Source organism: Dryobates pubescens, chromosome 10 (assembly GCF_014839835.1).
Source record: "Dryobates pubescens isolate bDryPub1 chromosome 10, bDryPub1.pri, whole genome shotgun sequence".
NCBI classification, from domain to species: Eukaryota; Metazoa; Chordata; class Aves; order Piciformes; family Picidae; genus Dryobates; species Dryobates pubescens.
The window spans coordinates 15,833,173-15,860,939 of NC_071621.1; the positions used below are offsets into that span (position 1 = coordinate 15,833,173).

The window sequence follows — 27,767 nt, forward strand, 5'->3', positions numbered from 1 at the left end:
AGGGCTGTGCTCCAAACCCCTCACCAACTTTGTTGCCTTTCTCTGGACACCTTCCAGCAAGTCAACCTCCTTCCTAAACTGAGGGGCCCAGAACTGGACACAGGACTCGAGGTGTGGCCTAACCAGTGCAGTGTGCAGGGGCAGAATGACCTCCCTGCTCCTGCTGGCCACACTGTTCCTGATGCAGGCCAGGATGCCATTGGCCCTCTTGGCTGCCTGGGCACAGTGGAGGCTCATGTTCAGCCTACCATCAACCAGCACCCCCAGGTCCCTCTGTGCCTGGCTGCTCTCCAGCCACTCTGACCCCAGCCTGTAGCTCTGCATGGGGTTGCTGTGGCCAATGTGCAGAACCTGGCACTTGGATGTGTTCAATCTCAAGCCCTTGGCCTCTGCCCATCTGCCCAGCCTGTCGAGGTCCCTCTGCAGAGCCTCTCTACCCTCCAGCAGATCAACACCTACCCTCTGGAAGGCTGCTCTAAGGTGTCCTTGGAGCTTTCTCTTCTGCAAAGTGAACAACCCCAGCTCTCCCAGCCTGACAATCAGACAAACCAGATTTGAAGACGCTTTTTCACTTGCATGCCGAAGGAAAACCACAGCCTCAGGGCCGCGCAGGGGACGCCTGGATTGAAAACAGGAACAATAAAGGCCTCCAAAGCTCTTTGTCAGCTTTTTGTTGCCACTCTCTGGACGCTTTCACACGTGATAAAATGTGGTGCAAGGAAAAAGAATCCTTCCCAAACAGGAAAGGGAGAAAAGCTGGCTAATTTCCTTTCTGGTTTGCCCTGTCCTTATGGCTGGGCATTATCTGTGCAGCATGGGGACAGCACGTTTGCAGCAAGAGAGGTTTCTGCAGACTCGTTATTAAATATCCCTTGACCCATGGAAGGATGTTGGATGATTAAACTGTCACTAGTTGTGGCCTCCCTGCAAGGTCAGCATGTGCTGAGTGGGGTTTTTCTTTGATAAGGCTAAACATATTTCACAGAACCCCAGCACAGTGGGGGTGGGAAAGGACCCCTGGAGCTCAGCCAGGCCAACCCCTCCCTGCTCCAGCAGGGCACCCACAGCAGCTTGCCCAGGAACACAATGGCCAGGGGGGGTTGGAAGCTCTCCACAGAAGGAGGCTCTACAACCTTTCTAGGCAGATAACATCAAACTGAGTGGTGCAGTTGATAATGCCAGGGAGAGGGATTCACCCAGGGGGTCCTAGATGAGCTTGAGAGGTAGGACCAAATAAACCTCATGAGGTTCAACAAGGTCAGGTGCAAGGTCCTGCACATGGATCGGGGCAACCCCTGCTATCAATCCAGGCAAGGAGATGAAGGGCTGAGAGCAGCCCCTTGGAGAAGGGCTTGGGGGTGCTGGGGGGTGAAAAGCTGGAGATGAGCCAGCACTGAGCACTGCCAGCCCAGAGCCAGCCCTGTCCTGGGCTGATCCCCAGCAGTGTGGGCAGCAGGGGCAGGGAGGGGATTCTGCCCCTCTGCTGTGCTCTGCTCAGACCCCACCTGCAGTGCTGGGGCAGCTCTGGAGGCCTCAGCACAGACAGGGACCTGCTGGAGCAGGTCCCTTCATAAATCCAAATCTGAAGATGTTCCATATGAACCAGAACTCACACAAGCATTTCAAGTAGGTGACTTCCACATCCATCCCATTTCTAACATTCTTCTTGCCTATGATATTCCAAGTTTCAATCCAGTAACTCATAAAATCACAGACTCACAGAATCACAGAATGTTAGGGGTTGGAAAGGACCTCCAGAGAACATTGAGCCCAACCCCCTGCCAGAGCAGGATCACCTAGGGCAGGTCACATAGGAATACATCCAGATGGGCTTTGAATGTCTCCAGAGAAGGAGACTCCACAACCTCTCTGGGCAGCCTGCTCCAGGGCTCTGTCATCCTCACAGTGAAAAAGTTCTCCCTTATATTCACCTGGAACCTCCTCAGCTCCAGCTTGCCCCCATTGCCCCTTGTCCTGTCTCTTGACATCCCTGAGCAGAGCCTGGTTCTGTCCTCCCCACACTGCCCTGCACATCTTTATCAACAGGAATGAGGTCACCCCTCAGGATCCTCTGCTCCAAGACAAAGAGCCCCCAGCTCCCTCACCTTGTCCTCATAGGCTGTTCCACTGCCTTCAGCATCTTTGCAGCTCTGAGCTGGACTCTCTCAAGTAGTTCCCTGTGGTCCTTCTTGAACTGAGTGGCCCAGAACTGGACACAACTTTCCAGATGTGGCTTCACCAGAGCAAAAGAGAGGAGCAGGAGAACCTCTCTCAACCTACTAACCACTTCCCTCCTCATCCACCCCAGGATGCCATTGGCCTTCTTGGGCACAAGGGCACATTGCTGGCTCATGGGCATCATCCTGTCCACCAGAACCCCCCAGGTTCCTCTTTTCTGTGCTGCTCTCCAACACCTGAGGTCATCCTCAAGCAAACAAAGTTCCAAACCTTGACTGCAGTCACAGTGGATCAGTTACTTGGTTTGTAGAGAGGCCATCATTTGTTCTTGGAGAAGGTTAACATGAAACATTTGATTAAAGGCATGAAACCACTCTGCTTGCTTGCCTTTGGTGTGAAAACTCTCATGCACAAGCCCCAAGCCCCAAAACCCAGCTGATCACCTCTGCAAGAGCAGCGTGTGGCAAAAGAATGCTTGATGGTTGTCCTTTAATCAGGTTTTGAGCAGCAAACACACCAGTTCTGGCAAAGCCAAGAGGCTGAGCTAAAGTTCTCAGCCTCTTGGATTCCAAGTGGTCAATGTGAGACCTGGATTTGGCCAGCTAGGGTCCTGCTAGCTGAGAATAGTTGCATGGATCATTAAAAATGTCTGTGTCATTAATTAATCTGGGGGGGGGGGGTGGGGGGAATTAGTTAAGCAACAGCACAGAAGCTCAAAGTAACAAAGTGTGATGAAGAAGTGCAGTGATTTTGCAGCCCAAGTGGGTTGGCCCAGGTAAAGAAGTCACCCAGACAGCTTTAGGCATGAAGAACTCATTCACCACCTTCTCAAACACTCCTGAAGCTGAGCACTCTCTGCACTGCCAGACCACACAAGTGCCACAACAAAAAACATCAGGTTCAATTTTGCAGGGGCCAAGAGTTTGATCAGAGTGAATTCCAGCTCTGTTTTCCATAGGGATGGCCCTCTGGCAAGAATGAAAAGCCCAACACTGACTTCGTGGCAGGGCTCTGCTCCAGCAGCCCCTCTTAAGAGCCTCCAGTTGAGCTCCAAGCTTCCCCAGGCACGCTGGAGAAGCCACCAGTGCTACTCATCACTAGCTGGAGCTGGGAAATTTTATTTGATTCCCCCCAAAAGATTAAAATATTAATGACAAACACTCTGCAAGTTGTAAAACAAAAGAAGTGTGAAGCTGAAGGGTTTTTTCCTCCCCCTGCTTTAAGTCAGGGTGGAGAAAGCTTGGGTTCCCCCCCCCCATTGTATATCCAAATCCTGCATTCTGTTGCCACTTCCAGGTGTAAATTCCCCATCCCAAGCCACATGCAAATGGACAAGGACACAAATGGTGAGGAGAAATCCCTCTCCCCCTCCCCATGTACCTCTGCTATTGTCATTCTCATAGCACTGACCGGTGAGGGCTCAATATCCACCAGCTGAACTGTGTTAAAACTCTGGAGGAGGCAGAGGTGGTCCAAGGATGAAAACACACAACAGCAAAGGTTAGAGAGGCAGGCACAGACAGAAAGGTTCTGCTCAGTGTGTTAAAACAGTCTCAAATGTTTGCAAGAATAACTGACTCTAAACAAAGAAGCTGGAAGGCAAAAGAACAATAAACCAACACAAAACAGTCAGTGTGTTAAAATGGAAAGGGAATAAAAAGGAAAACTGGGTTACAGCTGTTAGTAGGGCTGGGAAAAAAGTCACACATCTAGCAACAGGCTGCTGGAATTGAAGCACCTGAGCTGGAGAAAAAGACTTTGCAGTCCAAACCATTCAACCTATTGTTGTGTTTCCAACCCATGTCTAGTCAAGAGCTGGCTGGAAAAGGATTTACACACTGGGGCTTACTCAGTTTTCGTGCCATTGATGATTGTTTGGGAAGCAACAGGCCCCAAGAGAGTATTCCCTGAGATTATTTTTGAATGTGATGTTTTAGCACTGTTCTTGACATCAATATAAAAAGCTATCATGGAATGGCTCAGGTTGGGAGGGATCTCAGCGATCAACTCCTCCAACCGCCACACCATGCCCAGGGACACCTCTCAGCTAGGCTCAGCTGCTCAAGGCCTCATCCAGACTGGCCTCAAAACCCCCAGGCAGGAGGCAGCCACAGCCTCCCTGGGCAGCCTGTGCCAGAGTCTCACCACCCTCAAACTGAGGAACTTCTTCCTCAGCTCCAGTCTGACCCTGCTGTGCCTCAGCTTCAAACCATTCCCCCTTGGCCTGGCTCTAGACACCCTTAGCAAAAGTCCCTCTGCAGCCTTCCTGCAGGATCCCTTCAGCTCTTGCAAGGCAGCTCTGAGGTCCCCCTGGAGCCTTCTCTTCTCCAGGCTGAACACCCCCAGCTCCCTCAGCCTGGCCTCAGAGCAGAGCTGCTGCAGCCCTTGGATCATCTTTGTGGCCTCCTCTGGCCTCCCTCCAGCAGCTCTGTGTCCTCCTTGTGCTGGGGACAGCAGACCTGGAGGCAGGATTGGAGGTGGGGTCTGAGCAGAGCCAAGGGTCAGAATCCCCTCTCTTGCCCTGCTGCCCACACTCCTCTGGCTGCAGCCCAGCACACAGCTGCCTGCTGGGCTGCCTGAGGGCACTGCTGGCTCCTGGGGAGCTGCTCAGCACCCAACACCCCCAAGTCTCTTTCTTCAGGGCTGCTCTGCACCCCACTCTGCACCCAGCTTGGCTTTGTGCCTGGGCTTGGCCTGCCCCAGCTGCAAGACAGCTTTGAAGGGATGAATGAACCTCCAGCAGTGGAGAACGTGGAAGGAGATGAACTCAGCCTGGATTTATACCTGGGTTGGGTGTCCAAGGCCCCATCCAATCTGGCCTTAAACATCCAAAGGGGTGTCTCCTGAGCAGTTCTGAGGCATGTGGAGATTTCATTTGGTGTAACATCACCCCTGTTGTGACTAGTAGTAGTGACTATGACAAGAATCTCACCTAATGATAAAAAGCCACCAAAAGGCTGTTAGAATTACACTGACAGCAGAAATCCACAGGGCTGCCAGCCACAATCTGGAAGCCAAGGGGAAAAGAAAAGAGAGATTCTGCTCCTCTTTGGATGATGTGTAGCCTTTTGGAGGCTTTTTGAATTCTCCTGACCCACCTCATGCAAGCAGAGCTGGTGGAATCCAGGCCACTTCTCCCTCGCCAGCACGAGGTGGAAGCAGGCCGAGATCCCGGCGAGCTCTGCTCTCTTCCCTATTTATAACCAGGTTGTTAACACACACACACACACACAATACAATAAAGGGAGAAGAAAGAAATTAAGGGATTCAGGGAGGGTGGGAATTTCTTACAGTGTCAGTGTCACTGGGTTGGAACTGGAAAGGCTGTGGTTTGTGAAACACAGAGTTCTCCTGTAAGAACAGCTGCAGGCTGTAGTCCCGAACCACCTGGGGAAGAGAACAGAAGCCATTTAGATGGGGAAACTCCTGCACCTCATTGAAAACCACAGATTGGAGAGTCACATCAAGGGAGAGAGCAAATCTGCAGCAGAGTGCAACAACAGGGAGATAAATCTATAAAAGCAGGAGCTAATTCTGGGCTGTGCTGGCCCAGAGTTATCCAGAAGCAACCTGCAGGACGCAGGCTGCTGACACAGAGCTAAAATCAACCTGCCAGGGAGCTGTGGGAAACAGCACAAAGGTAAAAAGGCAAGGTAAAAAAAGCCAGTTGTTGAGTACAGAATAGGTGGTGTCCCAAACATTAACACTTTTCCCCTCCTCTAGTGGATCATTTCCTGTGCACAGCTTTTTCATAAGCTGAAATGTCTGATTACAGAATCCCAGCATGGTGGGGGGTTACAGGGGATCTCTGCAGATCACAGCACCCCAGCATGGTGAGGGCTGGAAGGAAACCTCTGCAGATCACAGCACCCCAGCATGGTGAGGGCTGGAAGGAAACCTCTGCAGATCACAGCACCCCAGCATGGTGAGGGCTGGAAGGAAACCTCTGCAGATCACAGCACCCCAGCATGGTGAGGGCTGGAAGGAAACCTCTGCAGATCACAGCACCCCAGCATGGTGAGGGCTGGAAGGAAACCTCTGCAGATCACAGCACCCCAGCATGGTGAGGGCTGGAAGGGACCTCCAGAGCGCATCCAGTCCAATCCCCCTGCTCCAGCAGGGCACCCACAGCAGCTTGCCCAGGATCACAATGACCAGGTGGGGTTGGAAGCTCTTCCAATAAGGAGACTCCACAACCTGTCTGGGCAGCCTGCTCCAGGGCTCCATTATGGCTAGTGTGAAGGTTTTCCTCATGTTCAGATGGAAACTCCTGGGCTCCAGTTTGTGCTCTTTGCCCCTTGGCCTGCCCCTGGGTACCACAGAGAAGATCCCAGCCCTATCCCTTGGTCCCCACAGCCCCTTCAGCTCTTGCTGAGCACTGCTCAGCTCCCCTCTGGGGCTGCTCTTCTGCAGGCTCTCAGACCCAGGGCTCTCAGCCTTTGCTCCTCACAGAGCTGCTCCAGGCCCCTCAGCAGCTTCCCAGCCTCCACTGCACTCTTCTCCAGTAGTTTCCTGCCTCTCTTGAACTGGGAAGCCCAGAGCTGGACCCAGGACTCCAGAAGTGGCCTCCCTAAGGCAGAGTGGAGGGGAAGGAGAACCTCACTTCACCTGCTGGCCACACTCTTCTTCATGCCCCTCAGGAGACCTTTGGCCTTCTTGGCCACCAGGGCACATTGGTGGTTCATGAGGAACTTGCTGCCCACCAGCACTCCCAGGTCCTTCTGTGCAGAGCTGCTTTCCAGCAGGTCAGCCCTCACCTGTCCTGCTGCAAGAGGTTGCTCCTCCCCAGGGGCAGGACCCCATGATTGCCCAGTCCCATCATCTTCATAGCCCTCCATTGGACTCTCTCCAGTAGTTCCCTGTCTCTCCTAAACCGGGAAGCCCAGAACTGGACACAATATTCCAGCACTTCCTTTTACCCCAGTTCTCACTTGCAGATGATTTGGAACAAGGCCTGCAAAGCCAGTTGCAAAAGAAAATCCATCTCTGTTAATCTGCTTGGAGAGGCAAAGTCCCAGATCTTGCCTTTTGCTGAAGCAAAACTACTTCAAGCTCCTCAATTTGTCTAATGACAGATTTCAGATGGCACCACACACATCCCTAAACAAACCTCTTGTGTCACAATTTACCCTTATTCACAGAGAGAGAGAGAGAGAGGCAAAAAAAACAACCACTCCACCAACCCCAAACCCTCCATGACTGCATTAAGAAGAAAGAGAATCAGTGGGGGAAGCGCTCGCTGCACCCACGGCTGGCACCGAGTCAATAACAGCACAAAAATCTGTTCTAAAAGCGAAGGTTTAAATGTGGAAGGGTGGCATAAAGATGGTATTTAGCCAAAAATAGCAGCAGCATTTAGAGAGGAGCAAGAATCCTGATTGCTCTCTGCGTACAACGGTAAATATAGGCTGGGGAATGCAGCAAAATGTTGATGCTGGGGTGCCCGAAATATTCGGCTGTCAGAGAATTAATCTCCGGTTAAAGACAGTAAATAGTCCTCCAGGGCCAACAGCAGGCTCCTTTCAGCCACCAAAGGACATGATGACTGCAGCAATTGGAGCACTGCAGCATAAACACACTGAAATCCACAGCAAACAGCCAGGGGAGGGGGAGAGGGAGCCTGGGTGAGGAATTCCCAGAGAGTGATAAAATGGTTTGGGTTGGAAGGGAACTCCAGAGATTCATACAGTGGGTGGAAGGGACCTCAAAGCTCATCCAGTTCCAACCCCCTGCCATGGGCAGGGACACCTCCCACCAGCCCAGGTTGCTCAAGGCCTCATCCAACCTGGCCTTCAGCGCCTCCAGGGAGGGGACATCCACAGCCTCCCTGGGCAACCTGTTCCTGTGTCTCACCACTCTCACTCTAAAGAATTTCTTCCTAATTTTCAGTCTCAACCTCCCCTCTTCCAGCTTCAATCCATCCCCCCTCATCCTATCACTGCAAACCCTTGTCAGAAGTCCCTCCCCAGCTCTCCTGTAGCCCCCTTCAGATACTGGAAGGCTACTCTAAGGTCTCCTAGAGCCTTCTCTTCTCCAGACTGAGAAGTTCTTCCAGTTTCCTTCTCTTTTCCTCCCAGCCTAGAGCTTTCATCCTGGCAAAGAGGAGAACAATAAACCCTAAAGACAACAAGTGCCCTGGCTTCTCTTTGCTTCCCTTTCAGCTCCCTGCTCAGAACCACACTTTGCACTTTCCCTTACCCCAAGAGCTTCTGAGTTTCTGGTGTCCACAGTTTTGGGTTTGTTTGCAAGTTCTTTGTCTGCTCTCATTAGTCACTTGATGATTGCTCTGCACATCAGTTTGTTCCCTTACAATTTGGGCAGGGCCATTGTCTTTAAGGACCAAACCTATGCTGCTGGTGCACTCAAGTCTGCTCTGAGCACACCAAAAACAGGGAATTGGAGCACTGCAGCATAAACACACTGAAATCCACAGCAAACAGCCAGGGGAGGGGGAGAGGGAGCCTGGGTGAGGAATTCCCAGAGAGTGATAAAATGGTTTGGGTTGGAAGGGAACTCCAGAGATTCATACAGTGGGTGGAAAGGACCTCAAAGCTCATCCAGTTCCAACCCCCTGCCATGGGCAGGGACACCTCCCACCAGACCAGCTTGCTCAAGGCCTCATCCAGCCTGGATTTGAACACCTCCAGGGAGGAGGCATCCACAACCTGTTCCAGGTTCTCCCCACCCTCACTGCCAAGAACTTCTTTGTCATCTTCAGTCTCAACCTCCCCTCTCCCAGGCAACCAGCTCCAGAACAAGAGGACACAGTCTCAAGCTGCACCAGGGGAGGTTTAGACTGGATGCTAGGAAGAAATTCTTCATAGAGAGAGTGATTGCCCATTGGAATGTGCTGCCCAGGGAAGTGGTGGAGTCACCATCCCTGGAGGTGTTTAGGAGGAGACTGGATGGGGTGCTTGGTGCCATGGGTTAGTTGATTAGATGGTGTTGGATGATGGGTTAGACACGATGATCTCGAAGATCTCTTCCAACCTGGTCTGGTCTGGTCTATTCCATTCCATTCCATTCCATTCCATTCCATTCCATTCCATTCCATTCCATTCCATTCCATTCCATTCCATTCCATTCCATTCCATTCCATTCCATTCTTCCAGCTTCAGTCCATTGCCCCTTGTTTACCAGAGGGCCACACTGTTGGCTGATGATTGTCCTGTTGACCACCAGGACTCCCAGGTCCCTCTCCCTCTATGTGCCAACAGTGGCCACAGCAGAGAACTCTGTGCCAGATGCCCCAGATGAAATGATTTAAAGCCAACTTCAAAGAGAAAAGAAGCCCAAACTGTAGTGGCTGAGAGGTGTGAAAACCTCTGCTATCATTTGAAAACACAAATCTTGCACTGTAGACCTTTGAAAAGCAACTTGGTTCTGCAAAGAAGAAAACTCATCTGTACAGCAGCACTCCTAAGAGATGAGCTGAAGAAGGGACAGAGTGGACTTGCAACCAGTTTGCTGATGGTACCAAACTGGGAGGAGAGGCTAACACCTCATCAGGCTGTGCTGCCGTTCAGTGAGGCTTTGGCAGGCTGGAGAGTTGAGAGAGAGGAACCTCATGAAGTTCAAGCAGGGCAAGTGTAGGGTCCTGCCCCTGGGGAGGAGCAACCTCTTGCAGCAGGACAGGTGAGGGCTGACCTGCTGGAAAGCAGCTCTGCACAGAAGGACCTGGGAGTGCTGGTGGGCAACAAGTTCCCCATGAACCACCAATGTGCCCTGGTGGCCAAGAAGGCCAAAGGTCTCCTGAGGGGCATGAAGAAGAGTGTGGCCAGCAGGTGAAGTGAGGTTCTCCTTCCCCTCCACTCTGCCTTAGGGAGGCCACTTCTGGAGTCCTGTGCCCAGCTCTGGTCTCCCCAATTCAAGAGTGACAGGGAACTGCTGGAGAGAGTGCAGTGGAGGCTGGGAAGCTGCTGAGGGGCCTGGAGCAGCTCTGTGAGGAGCAAAGGCTGAGAGCCTGCAGAAGAGCAGCCCCAGAGGGGAGCTGAGCAATGCTCAGCAAGATCTCAAGGGGCTGTGGGGGCCAAGAGGATGGGGCCAAACTTTTCTCAATGGTGCACAGGGACAGGCCAAAGGGCAAGGGGCACAAACTGGAACCCAGGAGGTGCCATCTGGAGATGTGGAGAAAGTTGTTTGGTGTGAGGGTGCTGGAGCCCTGGAGCAGGCTGCCCAGAGAGGTTGTGAGTCTCCTTGTTGGGAGAGCTTCCAACCCCACCTGGTCATTGTGATCCTGGGCAAGCTGCTGAGGATTCCCCTGCTTTAGCAGAGGGGTTGGACTAGATGGTCTCCAGAGGTCCCTTCCAACCCTCACCATGCTGGGATTCAGTGAGATTTTCCCTCAGAACAACTCTTATCAGAAGGTGAGGCTGGGGGAAGGGGGGAAGGGCTGTGCACAGCCAGCAAACCCAAACCCTGAAGCACTGCACAGAAGGTATTTGAGAATCAGTTAAAAAGCAAAGAAAAAGCCTCCTGAGCAATGAGATGTTCTCAGAATTCAGCAGCAACCTTCCCAAGAAGATTTCCTGTTATTCAGAAGTGAAGTCAACCACCTCACACAGTTGCTTGAGAAAGTCCAAGTCGACTGAGACCTTCAAACAGCCTGGAAACCAACTGTCAAATCCACGCCTTCTGCAGGGAGGGGGCAGAGGCAGAGACGTGCAGAGAAGCAAGTTCCTTGCCCAGGCTTGGGGAAGCTTCTTACCAGAAACATCACAGCAATGGTTTTTTCCAAACAGCAAATGGAATTTCAGAAGATGTTCCAAAGCAAATCATTTTTTGTTGTTCCTCCCCAAAAGCGCAAGAAGAGGAACAAAGCCTGGAGTAAGGCTCTTCGAGTGAGGAGGAAGCTAGAGCATTTTGGGCTGCTTGCTGTCAGAGGCTATTTCCTGGACATGCCAGAGGAATGACAGAGAAACATGGAATGGTTTGGGTTGGAAGAGACCTTTTGAGGTCACCCAGTCCAACATCCTGCAGCCAGCAGGGCCATCTGTGACTAGAGCAGGCTGCTCAGAGCCCCACACAACCTGACCTGGAATGGTTCTAGGCATGAGGCATTTCCCACCTCTCTGGGCAACCTGGGACAGGCTCTCACCACCCTCACTGGAAAACATTTCCACCTCCTATCTAGTCTTTTAGTTCCAAACCATCCCCCCTTGTCCTGTCACAACAAGCCCTGCTCAAAAATCGCTACCCAGCTTTCTTCATGGCCCCTTTAAGCGCTGCAAGGCCACCACAAGGTCTCCCTGGAGCCTTCTCTTCTTCAGGCTGCACAACCCCAACTCTCCCAGCCTGGCCTCACAGCAGAGGGCTTCCAGCCCTCCCAGCATGGCTGTGGCCTCCTCTGGCCCTGCTCCAGCAGGTCCCTGCCTGTGCTGAGGCCTCCAGAGCTGCCTCAGGGCTCAGCTGTCCCAGCAGAGTGGAGCAGAGGGGCAGAAGCACTGCCCACATGAGTCACCTCCACCTAGTAGTAATCAAACCTCTAAAGCTGCAAGAAATGATGCTAGGATAATCTGTGAAACACCTTCATTTTCTCCAGAATACCTGGCTTGGAGATGCTTCCTCAGTCTGCCTGGGGGTGTTCAAAGCCAGGCTGGATGAGGCCTTGAGCAGCTGACTCTAGTTGAGAGGTGTCCCTGCCCATGGCAGGGAGGTTGGAGTAGATGATCTCTGAGGTCCCCTCCAACCTAAACCATTCAATGATTCTCTGACTGACCACCTCCTTAGCAGCTGGATGTAGAGCAGGCCACCCAGACAGGTTGTGGAGTCTCCTTCTCTGGATAGATTCCAAACCCACCTGGACACTGTGATCCTGGGCAAGCTGCTCTGGGTGCCTCTGCTGTAGCAGGGGTGGTTCAGCCTTCCAACCTGCATCATGCTGGGATTCAGTGAACGACAAATCTTATTCAGTGAATTGATGAATCTGATGGAGAGCAACTGAAGGAGCTGGGACTGCTTAGTTTGAAAAAGAGGAGGCTGAGGGGAGACCTCAACTACCTGAAAGGAGGTTGTGGAGAGGCTGGTGTGGGTCTCTTAGAATAGAATTAACCAGGTTGGAAAAGACCTGAGAGATCATCGAGTCCAACCTATCATCCAACACCATCTGATCAACTATGGCACCAAGCACCCCATCCAGTCTCTTCTCACAGGTAATTAGTGATAGAACAAGAGGGAATGGCCTCAAGCTGGGACTGGGTAGATTTAGACTGGGCAGTAGGAAACATTTTTTCCCAGCAAGAGTGGTCAGGCACTGGAATGTGCTGGGCAGGGAGGGGGTTGAGTCCCCAAGCCTGGATGTGTTTCAAGGTGGTTTGGCTGTGGTTCCTGGGGCTATGGTTTAGGGGTGACCCTTGCAGAGCAGGGTTCTGGGTTGGCCTTGGTGATCCTGAGGGTCTTTTCCAACCTGAATGTTCCTGTCATTCTGTGAATCAGGTAGAGCTCTGCCCACCCAAAGAAGCCAACTTGGGCTCTCCACAGTCAAGAAGTGGGCAAACACCTTCTGGGAAGGAACTTCCCTTGCTCTCAAGCAAATGTAAGTCGATTCCACCTTGTAAACAGAGAATCATCTCAGGTGGAACACCAGAAGTCTTTCCACCAACCCTCTGCAAGGTCTTTTCTAAACACAGCTTGGCAAGCTCGTGATCTTGTCCTCAAAGCAGCAGTGAAATATTCAAGAAAACAATAAATACTTAAAATCTTTGCTTCCCTGGCAGGCTGAGTTTTAGCCCCAGCTACTAAACTGTCAACAGACTTGTTCCAGGCTTAAGACTGCAGCTTTTTTGGAAACACAAACATGTGTAGAGTTTCTGCTCCAGCTTCACCTCTCCTATTGTTTGAGCTCGCTGTGAGGTGGACCTGCTGCACGTTCCAAAGCAAGGAGGAGCAAAGCTCACAGACATGAATCTGTGGAACAATCCTCCCCCCATTAATGTGGTTCTTTGTAGCAATGTAACACTTTTTTTTTCCCCTTCTCCACATTCCTGAACTGCAAGGAAGAGGAGGAATTTGCTGCTGCTGCTGCTGCTGAGCTATAAAGCAGTTGCATAGTTCCTGTTCAGACCTGACAGCTCTGTTTACATTTTTGTTCCTTCTCCAGGCATTGTCCTCACTTAGCAAAGCAAAATGATTTTCCTCAAGCATCCAGCATGAGCTTCCCACTGTGGAAAAGCAGCCAGACCTGCAGGCTGCTGGCCACACAGAGCCTTGCTGCCAGAAGCTGCCAGCACACGCAGGTGTAACACGGAGCTGTCTCTGCACAAGGGAGCTTGGAATGGCTTGGGTGGGAAGGGACCTTTCAAGATCATCCAGCCCAAGCCCCCTGCAGTCAGCAGGGACATCTTCAACTAGAGCAGGTTGCTCAGAGCCCCAAGCAACCTGACCTGGAATAGTTCCAGGGATCTCCCTGGATCTCCCACCTCTCTGGGCAACCTGGGACAGGGTCTCGCCACTCTCACTGTACGCTTCGAACTTTAATCCTGTCTGAACCTTTTAATTCCAAACCATCCCCCCTTGTCCTGTCACCACAGGCCTGCTCAGAAGTCTGTCCCCAGCTTTCTTCTCAGCACCTTTAAGCACTGAAAGGCCACCAGAAGGTCTCCCTGGAGCCTTCTCTTCTCCAGGCTCAACACCCCCAACTCTCCCAGCCTGGCCTCACAGCAGAGGGCTTCCAGCCCTCCCAGCATGGCTGTGGCCTCCTCTGGCCCTGCTCCAACAAGTCCCTGGCTGTGCTGTGCTGAGGACTCTTGTCCTGAGGACAATGTGAACTTGCAGCCCAGAAGGCCAAGGCATCCTGGGCTGCATCCAAAGCAGCATGGGCAGAGATGAGAGAGGAGATCCTGCCCTCTGCTCTGGGGAGACCTCACCTGCAGGGCTGTGTCCAGATACAGGGCCCTCAACATCAGAAGGACATAGACCTGCTACAGTGGGTCCAGAGGAGGACACAAAGATAGCTGGGAGACTGGAGCACCTGTGCTACAAGGACAAGCTGAGAGAGCTGGGGCTGTTCAGCCTGGAGAAGAGAAGGCTCCAGGGAGACCTTAGAGCAGCCTTCTAGTACCTGAAGGGGGCTACAAGAAGGCTGCAGAGAGACTGTTTGCAAAGGCCTGCAGTGATAGATCAAGGGGCAAAGGTTTGAAATTAGAGAAGGGAAGATTTAGATTGGATGTGAGGAACAAGTTCTGCAGCATGGGGGTGGTGGAACACTGGAACAGGATATGGTTGGGGCCTCATCTCTGGAGATATTCAAGGTGAGGCTGGACAGGGCTCTGGGCAACCTGATCTAGTTGAGGATGTCCCTGCTGATTGCAGAGGGGGCTGGACTGGATGACCTTTGGAGGCCCCTTCCAGCCCATGGTTTCATTCTATGATTCTACAACCTCCAGAGCTGCCCCAGCACTGCAGGTGGGGTCTGAGCAGAGCACAGCAGAGGGGCAGAATCCCCTCCCTGCCCCTGCTGCCCACACTGCTGGGGATCAGCCCAGCACAGGGCTGGCTCTGGGCTGGCAGTGCTCAGTGCTGGCTCATCTCCAGCTTTTCATCCCCCAGCACTCCCAAGTCCTTCTCCAAGGGGCTCCTCCCAGCCTGGATTGACAGCAGGGATTGCCCTGGCCCAGGTGCAGGACCTTGCACTTGGCGTTGTTGAACCTCATGAGGCTGACAAACAGTTAGTTTGCTGAAGGCACAGGCAGGCAGCACTCCAAGTACATTCTGCACACAAGGGACTTCATACAACACTGAGTAACGAAATGTGAGTATGCAGCCTTTATATGGGAGCTTATTTAGGGGAAGGATTCACACCCACTATGTTTGGGTGAGGTATTTTAAGCCAATCTGAATGATGCTCACCAAGGTAAGAGCAAGTCCTATTTTAAGCCAATCTGAATGATGCTCACCAAGGTAAGAGCAAGTCCTTTTCCAACAGGAGATAAAAGAATATTCTCATTATGGAATCATAGAATCTTTGGGGTTGGGAAAGCCCTCTAAGATCATCAAGGCCAACCATCAACCCAACACCAACATTGCCATTAAATCATGTCCCAGCCACACAATTTTTGAACACCTCCAGGCATGGGGACTCCACCACCTCCCTGGGCAGCCTGTCCCAACCCCTGACCACTCTTGCAGCAAAGGAATGCTTCCTAATCTCCAACACCTCCCCTGGTGCAGCTTGAGGCCATTTCCTCTTGTCCTGTCCTTTGGAGAAGAGACTGACTTCCACCTAGCTCCAACATCCTCTCAGAGAGTTGTAGAGAGCAATGAGGTCTCTCTTCAGCCTATTTGTGTCCAGGCTCAACCACCCCAGTTCCCTCAGCTGCTCCTGAGGGACAAGGGACAATGGATATAAACTACAGCACAGGAGGTTCCACCTCGACATGAGGAGGAGCTTCTTCACAGGGTCACAGAGCCCTGGAGCAGGCTGCCCAGAGAGGTTGTGGAGTCTCCTCCTCTGGAGACCTTCCAAGCCCCACCTGGATGTGTTCAAGAAGGGATTGGATGTGGCACTTGGTGCCATGGCCTAGTCATGAGGTCTGTGGTGACAGGTTGGACTTGATGATCTTTGAGGTCTCTTCCAACCTTGGTGATACTGTGCTCCTGTGTGACCTGCACTAGATTCTAGAGTCCAGACCGGCAGGGTGATTGGACTTAATGATCTCCAGAGGTCCCTTCCAACCCCTAACATCCTGTGATCCTCCCAAGACCTGTGCTCTAGGCCCTTCACCAGCTTCACATAAATTCAAAGAGAAGTGAACATGGAGCCAACTTTTAATCTCTTCCCTTGGTATCTTAGAAAGTTTGAGGTAGATTCATGGAGTGGTTTGAGTTGGAAGGGACCTTAAAGATCACCTAATTCCAACCCCCCCCTGCCATGGACAGGGCCAGCTCCCACTAGATGAGGTTGCCCAAGGATTACCCCACATGCAGATGAGTATGGAATGTCTTAAATGCTTTTTTCTTCCCTAGCAAAGTCTCTGTGTGGGTGGTAGAAAGGAGTATTATGACTGCACCTAAGCAGCTCAGTGGCAATTCATCATTATTTATTTATTTGTGACCAGGCTGATGGATTATTTCATTATCAAAATTAGCCTGGATGCCATCAGAGACTTCTGATTCTGGCTGCTTGACAAAGCAAACAAGTCATGGCTCTGACAAGGCTCTAATTCGTTTTCTCTATTTGCCATCCTTAATTTGAGGCAGAAAGATTCTGGGGGGAGGGGATAAGTTGAAACTTAATTATTGAGACATGATCCAGTTTCCAAGGGCTCTGCTTTGATGGATGGCTAAGGTGGTTCCAGATTCCAAAGTGCAGGACTCTCCAAACATGAGGAATGAGTGTGACTGAAGGTTTCCTCATCATTCATCTCTAAAAGCCTTAGAATTACAGAATCACAGAACTGGTTTTGTTGGAAGAAACCTTCCAGACCATCAAGTGCAACCATTAGCCCAGCTCTGCCACCTCACCACTAAACCATGGCCCTCAGCACCACATCTCCACAGCTTAGCTTTTCAATCCCTCCAGGGCTGGGGACTCCACCACCTCCCTGGGCAGCCTTGATGACCCTTTTAGGGAAGGAAGTGTTCTTCATCAAACTGCTGCAGCAGGTCCAGAGGAGGCCATGAAGATGATCAGAGGGCTGGAGAACCTCCCTATGGGGACAGGCTGAGGGAGTTGGGGTTTTCAGCCTAGAGAAGAGAAGGCTCCAGGGAGATCTTAGAGCAGCCTTCCAGTACCTGAAGAGGGCTACAGGAGAGCTGGAGAGGGACTTTTAATAAGGGCTGCGAGTGTCAGGACCAGGGGAAATGGATTGAAGATGGAAGAGGGGAGATTGAGACTGGAGATTAGGAAGAAATGCATTAGAGTGAGAGTGGCAAGACACTGGAACAGGTTGCCCAGGGAGGTTGTGGATGCCTCCTCTCTGGATGTGTTCAAGTTCTATGAGGTCTTGAGCAACCTGGGCTGGTGGGAGGTGTCCCTGTCGTTGGCAAAGGGATTTGGAAGCGGATGATCTTTAAAGTCCCTTCCAACCTAAACCATTCTATGAATCTATGAATCACGTCCAACCTAAACCTCCCCTGCAGTAACCTGAAGACATTTCCTACTGCCCTATTGCTTGTTACTCAAGAGGAGCTCAACCCCCACATTGCTCCAACCTCCTTTCAGAGAGTTGAAGAGAGCCAGAAGGTCTCTCCTCAGCCTCCTTTTCTCCAGACTCAACCACCCCAGTTCCCTCAGCTGCTCCTCATAAGACTTGTTCTCTAGACCCTTCATGAGCTTCATTGCTCTTCTTTGGGCAAGCTCCAGCATCTTGCAATGTGCAACCACAGCCAGAAGAATGCAATCTGGGTGGCAAGAGGAAAAGTTCTCCCCAAGAGAAGTGTCTAGTTTCTTTTAACTCAGTGCCACTCAGCAGGAACCAAAAATAACAACCCTTCAGTTCTGTCATGATGCTGGAAGTCTGGCAACTTCTATATGCTGAAGGTATTCAGTTACCAAGGATCATTCAGTTTCAAACTTACCCTGCTGGAAGTCTCCAGTAGGAACTGGAATGTGTTTTGTACAGCTTGGCATGTCTCTAGTTCAGTCCTGCTGAATGCCATTAAATAATCCTTAAGGTGATCATAGACATTTCCATCCAGAGCCTGTAAGAGGGAAAGACAGAAAGAAAATTAAGACTATTCATGTGGAGAACCACAAGAGATGAAAGAATGGCTCAGGTTGGAAGGGACCTCAGAGATCATCTCCTCCAAGCTCCACACCATGTCCAGGGACACCTCTCAGCTAGACTCAGCTGCTCAAGGCCTCATCCAGCCTGGCCTTCAACACCCCCAGGCAGGAGGCAGCCACAGCCTCCCTGGGCAGCCTGTTCCAGAGTCTCACCACCCTCACACTGAAGAACTTCTTCCTCAGCTCCAGTCTGACCCTGCTCTGCCTCAGCTTCAAACCATTCCCCCTGGGCCTGGCTCTAGACACCCTTAGCAAAAGTCCCTCTGCAGCCTTCCTGCAGGATCCCTTCAGCTATTGGAAAGCAGCAATGAGGTCCCCTCAGGGTCTTCTCTAGGCTGAAGAACTTCAGCCTCTTTGGGCAACCTATTCCAGGGGTTCCTACTGTAGAACTTATTCCTACGATCCAGTCTAACCCTTTTCTCCCTCAGCATCAACCCAATTCCCCTAGTCCTATTGCTAGACACCCTTATGAAAAGTCCCTCTCCAGCCTTCCTAATGCTAGAAGGGACCTCCAGAGATCATCAAACCCAACCCCCCTACAGAGCAAGATCGCTTGGAGCAACTAAAGCCAGCACGACACAACCCAGGCACGTCTGGCAGGCAGCGAAACCCACGGCTCCAGCACGTGGGGAGCTGCAAAACCTCCTCATGGTTGCCCAGAGAACGTGACATCCCATCAGTCAGGGGATTAGGGAGCTGGGGTGGCTCCAAATTGTCTCTTCATGCTATAAAAATGGTAATTATTCCACCGAGCTGGATAGGTGGAGAGTAAAACAAGGAAGGAAAGGCTGCGAGGTGCCGAAGGGCTCCGAGAGCAATTAACATTCAGGTGGCACTGTCTTAATCTGCATCTCATTAGCTTACAAACTCTCTGACCCAATCTATCCCACATCACAATTTAGCTTTGAAATCCCCCCAAAAAAAGGCTTTTCCTTGAAAGGGAAACAGAGGAAAAAAAACCCACAAATAATGGAGTATTTCCACCCCCCCTCCCCCCCCCCAAACAGGTTATCCCTCCACAAAGGCTTTTGTTCTCTTCCTGAATCCCCGAGGATTACTCAAGCACTTGCTGTACTACAATCAGAGCTGTCTTGTTACCAAGCTCAAAAGGAAATCAAGATCTTCTTCTTTAAAACAAAGCTGGCATCAGAACTAAGATGATCTGAGCTTCAGAGGAAGAGTCTTAGGAGGTTTAACAAAGCTAAGCGCTGGGTCCTGCACCTGGGTCACAACCACCTCGCGAACGCTGCAGGGTTGGGGCGGAGTGGCTGGAAACTGCCCGGCAGAAAAGGACCTTGAGGGTGCTGGTGGACAGGCAGCTGAACAGTGTGCCCAGCTGGCCAAGAAGGCCACCAGCATCCTGGCCTGGGTCAGCTGTGGTGTGGCCAGCAGGTAGCAGGGAAGTGATTGTACCCCTGGACTCAGCACTGGTGAGGTTGCATGTGAAGTCCTGGGTTCAGTTTTGGGCCTCTCATTCCAAGCAGGACACAGCCTCCCTGGGCAGCCTGTGCCAGAGTCTCACCACCCTCCTACTGAAGAACTTCTTCCTCAGCTCCAGTCTAACCCTGCTCTGCCTCAGCTTCAAACCATTCCCCCTTGGCCTGGCTCTAGACACCCTTAGCAAAAGTCCCTCTGCAGCCTTCCTGGCTGGAGAGCAGCCAGGCAGAGAGGGACCTGGGGGTGCTGGTCGATGGTAGGCTGAACATGAGCCTCCACTGTGCCCAGGTAGCCAGGAGGGCCAATGGCATCCTGGCCTGCATCAGGAACAGTGTGGCCAGCAGGAGCAGGGAGGTCATTCTGCCCCTGTACTCTGCACTGGTTAGGCCACACCTTGAGTCCTGTGTCCAGTTCTGGGCCCCTCAGTTTAGGAAGGAGGTTGACTTGCTGGAGTGTGTCCAGAGAAGGGCAACAAAGTTGGTGAGGGGTTTGGAACACAGCCCTGTGAGGAGAGGCTGAGGGAGCTGGGGTTGCTTAGCCTGGAGAAGAGGAGACTCAGGGGTGACCTTATTGCTCTGTACAACTACCTGAAGGGAGGTTGTAGACAGGAAGAGGTTGGTTTCTTCTCCCAGGCAACCAACACCAGAACAAGAGGACACAGTCTCAAGCTGTGCCAGGGGAGGTTTAGGCTGGAGGTGAGGAGGAAGTTCTACACAGAGAGAGTGATTGCCCACTGGAATGGGCTGCCTGAGGAGGTGGTGGAGTCACCATCACTGGAGGTGTTCAGGAGGAGACTTGATAGGGTGCTTGGTGCCATGGTTTAGTTGTTTAGGTGGTGTTGGATGATAGGTTGGACATGATGATCTTGAAGGTCTGTTCCAACCTGGTCTATTCTATTCTAGTCTTCTCTTCTCCAGGCTGAACACCCCCAGCTCTCTCAGCCTGGCCTCAGAGCAGAGCTGCTGCAGCCCTTGGATCATCTTTGTGGCCTCCTCTGGGCTCCCTCCAGCAGCTCTGTGTCCTCCTTGTGCTGGGGACAGCAGACCTGGAGGCAGGATTGGAGGTGGGGTCTGAGCAGAGCCAAGGGTCAGAATCCCCTCTCTTGCCCTGCTGCCCACACTCCTCTGGCTGCAGCCCAGCACACAGCTGCCTGCTGGGCTGCCTGAGGGCCCTGCTGGCTCCTGGGGAGCTTCTCAGCACCCAGCACCCCCAAGTCTCTTTCTTCCGGGCTGCTGGCACCCCACTCTGCACCCAGCCTGGCTTTGTGCCTGGGCTTGGCCTGCCCCAGCTGCAGGCCCTTGCACTGTGACTTGTTGGCCCTCATGCAGCTGTCCCTGGCCCAATTCAAATCCATAAAATTACTTATGGAGACAGGATGGGATGAGACAAGAATATTTTTCTGATTTCAACACAAAGTATCAAGTATAATCACAGCATCACAGTGTGGTTTTGGGTTGGAAGAGACCTTCCAAGGCTGTCTAGTCCAACCCCTGCAGTCAACAGGGACATCTGCAACTACAGCAGGTTGCTCAGAGCCCCACATGACCTAACCTAGAATGGTTCCAGGGAAGCAGCATCTCCCACCTCTCTGGGCAACCTGGGACAGGGTCACATTACCTTCAGCATAACAAATGTCTCTCCAGTCTAAATCTCCCTCTTGTAGTTTGAAACCTTCACCCTCATCCTATCACTACAAGCTCTGCTAAACTGCCCCTCCCTATCTTTCTTACAGACTCCTTTTAAGTACTGAAAAGTACTGAAGGTCCATCTGGAGCCTTCTCTTTTCCAGGCTGCACAACCCCAACTCTCTCAGCATGGCCTCCCAGCAGAGGGCTTCCAGCCCTCCCATCATTGCTGTGGTCTCCCCTAGTCATGCTCCAACAGGTCCCTGTCTGTGCTGAGCTCTCCAGAGCTTCTGCAAGTTGATGCAACTCAACAGCTGACCTCTGCTAACTTTGGCCTACACTGAGCACTAAGAATCACAGAACAGTCTGAGTTGGAAGGGACCTTAAAGATCATCTAACTCCAAGCCCTCTGCAATGGGCAGGGACACCTTCCATGAGCCCTGACAAATGCTTTGGAGGCTGCCACTGCAGCTGGAAACAATGGAGCTCATGTTGAAGGCAAAGAATTTCCTTACATGGGTGGAGGGAACAGAACAGAATTAGACTTGACCCTACCCCACCCTGCCTACAGCCTGAAAATGAAAAGATAAGGAGAAGTTTCAAAGGACCTGAACAAAAATCATTGTGTTTGTGGAGGGAGAGCTTGGGATAGCCTCATGGCTATCTGAGATATTTTCATGCTTGGTAATCAAAGCAACCCCCCCAGATTAAAAGGGAGATTTGAATCCTGGATGCTGCCTTCCATCTATTTTAGGCTGCCTGTTAAAAACTTCATTCCAATTCTTAGCCCACCCTATTCTCACCTACATTACAAACCCTGAAAAATCCAGCCCTGACCTCATTTGTGTTGAAAATAACCTGCTACCCACAGTGAGCAGGGACTCTGTTGTTCATAGCAGCATGGAATTGCTCTGGTTTGGAAAAGCTCTCTCAGATCATTGAGTCAACCTTCAACCCAACACCACCATGGCCATCAAACCATGTCCCCAAGTGCCATCTCCACAGCTTCTTGAACACATCCAGGGATGGTGACTCCACCAACTCCCTGGACAGCCTGTTCCAATCCTGTAGTATCTGTAACACTAAATCTTTTCATACTTAGTATTAAAAATGAATACATAACAAAAATGACCTAGCAAGCATGTAGAGTGAAGCTTTCAGTCTGTGTGTCTGTGTGTGTGAGTGTGTGTGTGTGTGTGTGTGTGTGTGTTCAAAACTCACACCTCCGAATCCATTCCACTGATGATCTCTGAGGTGCAGCCTGGAAATTTTCAGTTCCATGATTGTGCTAAATGAATCATGGAATGGTTTGGGTTGGAAGGGACCTTAAAGATCATCCAGTTCCAAACCCTGCTGCCATGGGCAGGGACACCTCCCACCAGCCCAGGTTGCTCGTAGCCTTATCTAAACTGGCCTTGAACATCTCCAGGGAGGAGGCATCCACAGCCTCCCTGGGCAGCCTGTTCTAGTGTCTTACCACCCTCACTGTCAAGAGTTTCTTCCCAATCCCCAGTCTCAATCTCCCCTTTTCCAGCTTCAATCCATTTCCCCTAGTTGTGTCACTCCCACTCCCAGCCCTTGTCAAATGTCCCTCCCCAGCTCTCCTGTAGCCCCCTTCAGGTACTAAAAGGTCTCCCTGAAGCCTTCTCTTTTCTTCCCCAGGCTGAACAGCCCCAGCTCTCTCAGCCTGTCCCCATAGGGAGGTTCTCCAGCTCCCCTGCACCCGCTCCAACAGCTCCATGTCCTTGTGCTGGGAGCACCAGAACTGGACACTCCAGGTGGGGTCTACGAAGGAGAGAGGATTTACCTATTGAGGGAAGATTCAGACCAGATAGAAGAAGCAAGTTTTTTTTTCAGTGAGTGTGGTGAAACACCAACCCAGGCTGCCCAGAGAGGTGGGAGATGTCCCATCCCTTGAGCCATTCCAGATTAAGTTTGTTTGGGGCTTGAGCAACCTCCTCTAGTGGAAAATGTCCCCATTGACTGCAGGGGGGTGGACTGGATGAGCTTCAGAAGTCCCTTGCAACCCAACCTGTGATTTTAACATCTCATCTACAACCCAAAAGACAAAGTCATAGAATCATAGAATTGTCAGGGTTGGAAGGGACCTCAAGGATCAGCCAGTTCCAACCCCCCTGCCATGGGCAGGGACACCTCACACCAGATGAGGTTGCTCAGAGCGACATCCAACCTGGCCTTAAAAATCCTCCAGAGCTGAGGCTTCCACCAGGAGTGAAATCAGCTGGCTTTGCTGGCCTCAGTAGGATCCCCATCAGTGCTATGTAATAGCATTTCCCAAGGACACTGGGAGAGAAAGGAAGGAAGGAAGGTCAGGAAAGCCCATCCTCTTCAGTTACCAGTTACATTCCACAGTGATCTTCCCTTAAAAATGCTGATTTCTGGCAGTAAATTATTCCAGGCATCCACTTCCCCTGCTAGAGAAGAGCAACTTGCTTGCTGCAGGTCTTTTCTAATTCTTTCCTCACTGCTCAAATCCTCTTCTTCTCCATCCAGACACCCTCACATCAAAGCAAATCAAATCTGGGAGCATTTGTCAACAAAACATGACAACTTCTATATAAAAATCACCAACAAACCTAAGATCAAAGCCATGGCAGTGTCCCTGAACAGCCTCCCTGCAGCTGACATCCAACCAGCTCGAGCTTCTGCATCCCTCACTCACTGCAATCCAGGAGGAACAACTGTGTGGTGTCTTCAGCCATCACTATGGTGAAGTCTGAAGCTTGACTTAAATGTGACAGGATGTCTGCTGCCCAGCCTGCCCTTTACAGGCTCAGCAGCTGATAGAAATCCTTCCCCCCCCCTGCTATACCATATGGGAAAACGAGAGAGAGTTGCTAATGAAAGCTAAGGACAAAAAACGCCACCCTAGAACCACAGAATTGTCAGGGTTGGAAGGGACCTCAAGGATCATCCAGTTCCAAACCCCCTGCCATGGCCAGGGACACCTCACACTACAGCAGGCTGCTCACAGCCACATCCAGCCTGGCCTTCAAAAACTCCAGAGCTGAGATTTCCACCACCTCCCTGGGCAATCTGTGCCAGTCTCTCACCACCCTCATGGGGAAGAACTTCTTCCTCACATTCAGTCTGAATCTACCCATTTCCAATTTTGCTCCATCCCCCCCAGTCCTATCACTCCCTGACACCCTAAAAAGTCCCTCCCCAGCTTTCCTGTAGCCCCCTTCAGATACTGGAAGGCCACAATAAGGTCTTCTCAGAGCCTTCTCCTCTCCAGACTGAATAGCCCAAACTCTCAGCCTGTCTGCATGGGAAAGGAGCTCCAGCCCTCTGCTCATCCTCATGGCCCTTCTGTGGACACCTTCCAGCACCTCCATACCCTCTGGATCAAAGAGTTGGTGTTGGAGTTCCTCAGCCTACAAGGAGAAAAGAGGAGCTGTGCTTGGCTCCCTGAAATCAGAATATCAAGAGTCTGTGATTTCCTCTCATCACTTGTTAGTAAGAAGAACAGACTGACCACCACCTCACTCCAACCCCCTTTCAGGAAGTTGTAGAGAGCCAGAAGGTCTCTCCTCAGCCTCCTCTTCTCTCTTCTGACCAACCCCAGCTCCCTCTGCTTGCTCTTCACAAGTCAGTAGAGCCTTACAGTGGCATCCAGTGCAAGCCAGTGTTAAACTAAGGCCAAATAAATCACAGAATCACAGCACAGAAGCATGGTGGGGGTTGGAAGGAACTTATGGAGATGATGCAGTCCAACCCCTCTGCTAAAGCAGGGCACCCACAGCAGCTTGCACAGGATCACAATGGCCAGGCGGAGTTGGAAGCTCTCCAGAGAAGTACCCTCCACAACCACTCTGGGCAGCCTGTTCCAGGCCTCCAGCCCCCTCACACCAAACAAGTTTCTCCCCTCCTCAGTTCCAGTTTGTGCCCATTGCCCCTTGTCCTGTCACTAAGCATCACTGAAGTGTCTGGCCCCAGCCTCTTGCCTCCTACCCTTTAGATACTGACAATCATTGAGACCTTCGAAGGTCCCTTCCAACCTAAAGAGTTCTATGGCTCTAAACTACAGGTGGACATCCAGCTGTCCTGGGTACCTCAGTCGTCCTCAGCTCCTGCAGTACACAGCTTCATAGACTCAAAGAATGGTTGGAAGGGACCTTAAGGATCATCCAGTTCCAACCCCCTGCCATGGGCAGGGACACCTCCCACCAGCCCAGCTTGCTCAAGGCCTCATCCAAACTGGCCTTGAGCGCCTCCAGGGAGGGGACATCCACAGCCTTCCTGGGCAACCTGTTCCTGTGTCTCACCACTCTCACTCTAAAGAATTTCTTCCTAATTTTCAGTCTCAACCTCCCCTCTTCCAGCTTCAATCCATCCCCCCTCATCCTATCACTGCAAACCCTTGTCAGAAGTCCCTCCCCAGCTCTCCTGTAGCCCCCTTCAGATACTGGAAGGCTGCTCTAAGGTCTCCTAGAGCCTTCTCTTCTCCAGACTGAGAAGTTCTTCCAGTTTCCTTCTCTTTTCCTCCCAGCCTAGAGCTTTCATCCTGGCAAAGAGGAGAACAATAATCCCTAAAGACAACAAGTGCCCTGGCTTCTCTTTGCTTCCCTTTCAGCTCCCTGCTCAGAACCACACTTTGCACTTTCCCTTACCCCAAGAGCTTCTGAGTTTCTGGTGTCCACAGTTTTGGGTTTGTTTGCAAGTTCTTTGTCTGCTCTCATTAGTCACTTGATGATTGCTCTGCACATCAGTTTGTTCCTTTACAATTTGGGCAGGGCCATTGTCTTTAAGGACCAAACCTTTGCTGCTGGTGCACTCAAGTCTGCTCTAAGCACAACAAAACAGGGAATGGCCTCCAACAGATGTTCATCACCCTCCCTCAGGCCCCAGACAATGTCCCTTTAAAACAAGGATGAGCAAAATGAAGGATAAGAGGAAATTCTCCTTCTAGATTAGCCTGCACAGAGCCCTGCAGTTGGCACATTGGATGGTGAGGGTCTGCTAGGTGACCACAGGCATGGATGGAATTCTCCTTTAGTTTTCCCAACTCAACTTTTTAATACATTGTTCCTCCTCCCCCTTGATCAAGACCAGGCTGAGGCAGATCTTGAGCCACCTGGACTGGCAGAAGGTGGGTTGGCAGGGGGTTGGAACTAGATGATCTTTAGGGCTCATTCCAACCCAAACCATTCTAGGACTCTAGAATAAATTGCCCTGATGAGATTACCTTTGCTCTTGGATTTCTTCCTTCTTGGGGGGAACAAAAAAATACCATCCTGGCTCCAATCCAAGACTCAGAAGAAGGGTTTGTGGCAGACAGTCACTGCCACATGATTTCATATCTGAAGACTACTCAGCATGGTTCCTGCCAAGAGTATTTGGCTTCCTTCACATGGAATGATCTCTTCAAATCACTCAGCATTTTGCCACTGACTTCTGCTGTTCATGCTGACCACAGCAGCAGCACCATCATCATCATCATCATCATCATGTAGGTAGGAAGAAGTTCTTCCCCATGAGAGTGGTGAGACACTGGCACAGCTTGCCCATGGAGGTGGTGGAAGCCTCATCCCTGGAGAATTTTAAGGCAAGGCTGGATGTGGCTCTGAGCAACCTGATCTAGTGTGAGGTGCCCCTGCCCATGGCAGGGGACTGGATCTGGATGATCCTTGAGGTCCCTTCCAACCCTGACAATTAAGGGGGTTGGAACTAGATGATCTTTAAGGTCCTTTCCAACCCATTCTGTGACTCTGTTGTACTGTAAGTATTCATTCCACATAATACACCATAAGTATTCATGCCACAGATGAAACACCCTTGTCTCAGACACAAGATCTCTAGAGGGTAAGTCTCCAAACCTCTGTTCTACAAAGTACAGACAGAAGGAAAGGCTGCTTGACTTTGAGGGTGCCTGCAGCAGGCTGCCCAGAGAGGTTGTGGAGTCTCCTTCTCTGGAGAGCTTCCAACCCCACCTGGCCACTGTGATCCTGGGCAAGCTGCTGTCCCTCCTCATGTTTAGATGGAACTTCTCATGATCAAGTTTGTGGCTGCTGCCCATTGTCCTGTCCCTGGGCACACAGCCTGGTCCCATCCTGCTGCCAGCCACCCTTGAAGTATTGCTCAGCATTGATGGAATCTCCCCCCAGGCTGCTCTTCTTCAGACTAAACATCCCAAATTCTCTCAGCTTTTCCTCATCAGAGATGTTCCAGGCCCCTCAGCATCTTTCTAACCCTTTGCTGCACCCTCTCCAGCAAGTCCCTGTCCCAGTTGAACTGGGGAGCCCAGGGCTGATCCAAGTACTCCAGATGTGGCCTCACCAGAACAATGCAGAGGGGAAGGAGAACCTGCCTCAGCCTGCTGCTGGCAGAGATGCAAACTGGACATGATTTTCAGGCTGATCTAAATGCTCTTAGCAAGTCCCACTAACATCTGAAAGGACCAAACCAAACTGAACCTATTTTGGGGGAGTTTTTGTAATCTCCCAAAAATGAGCTACATGTCCTTAAGAAGGAACCCAGCTCGAGAGCCACAGCTCTGTGATTATGGTGACAATTACAGAAGCAGGGAACAATGAAAGAAAACTGTCTTGGACAATCAAGGGACCAACATCACAGGGCCCTGGCCAAAGGTAGAGCAGCTGCACTGCAGCACAGCAGATTAATCCCTGTTTCTCCAAATATCCCTTGAGAATTCCAGCTGCCAATTAGGCTTTATTACTTTTATGAGTCCATTCTCACTCCTCCCCAGGGGAATCACCCTCACAATTTATTCATGCTCTCCTTATAAGTCCCAGAGAGGGAGCAGAAAGATAATTTTAGGC

General features: G+C 51.4%; 1 protein-coding gene across 4 annotated transcripts in view; it reads right to left on the minus strand.

Annotated features, from left to right (window-relative positions):
• FCHSD2 (FCH and double SH3 domains 2) overlaps positions 1–27,767 on the minus strand; it is a 227,818-nt gene that overhangs the window by 48,430 nt on the left and 151,621 nt on the right. For 2 of the 4 annotated variants that reach the window (XM_054164635.1, XM_054164633.1), the window contains exons 8-10: positions 17,695–17,817; positions 5,470–5,565; positions 3,559–3,630 (exon numbers count right to left, since the gene is read on the minus strand). In XM_054164635.1, coding sequence (XP_054020610.1) covers positions 3,559–3,630; positions 5,470–5,565; positions 17,695–17,817 — 291 coding nt within the window. The remainder of the gene's footprint in view (positions 1–3,558; positions 3,631–5,469; positions 5,566–17,694; positions 17,818–27,767) is intronic. The other 2 variants (XM_054164636.1, XM_054164634.1) reach the window with 1 other exon arrangement.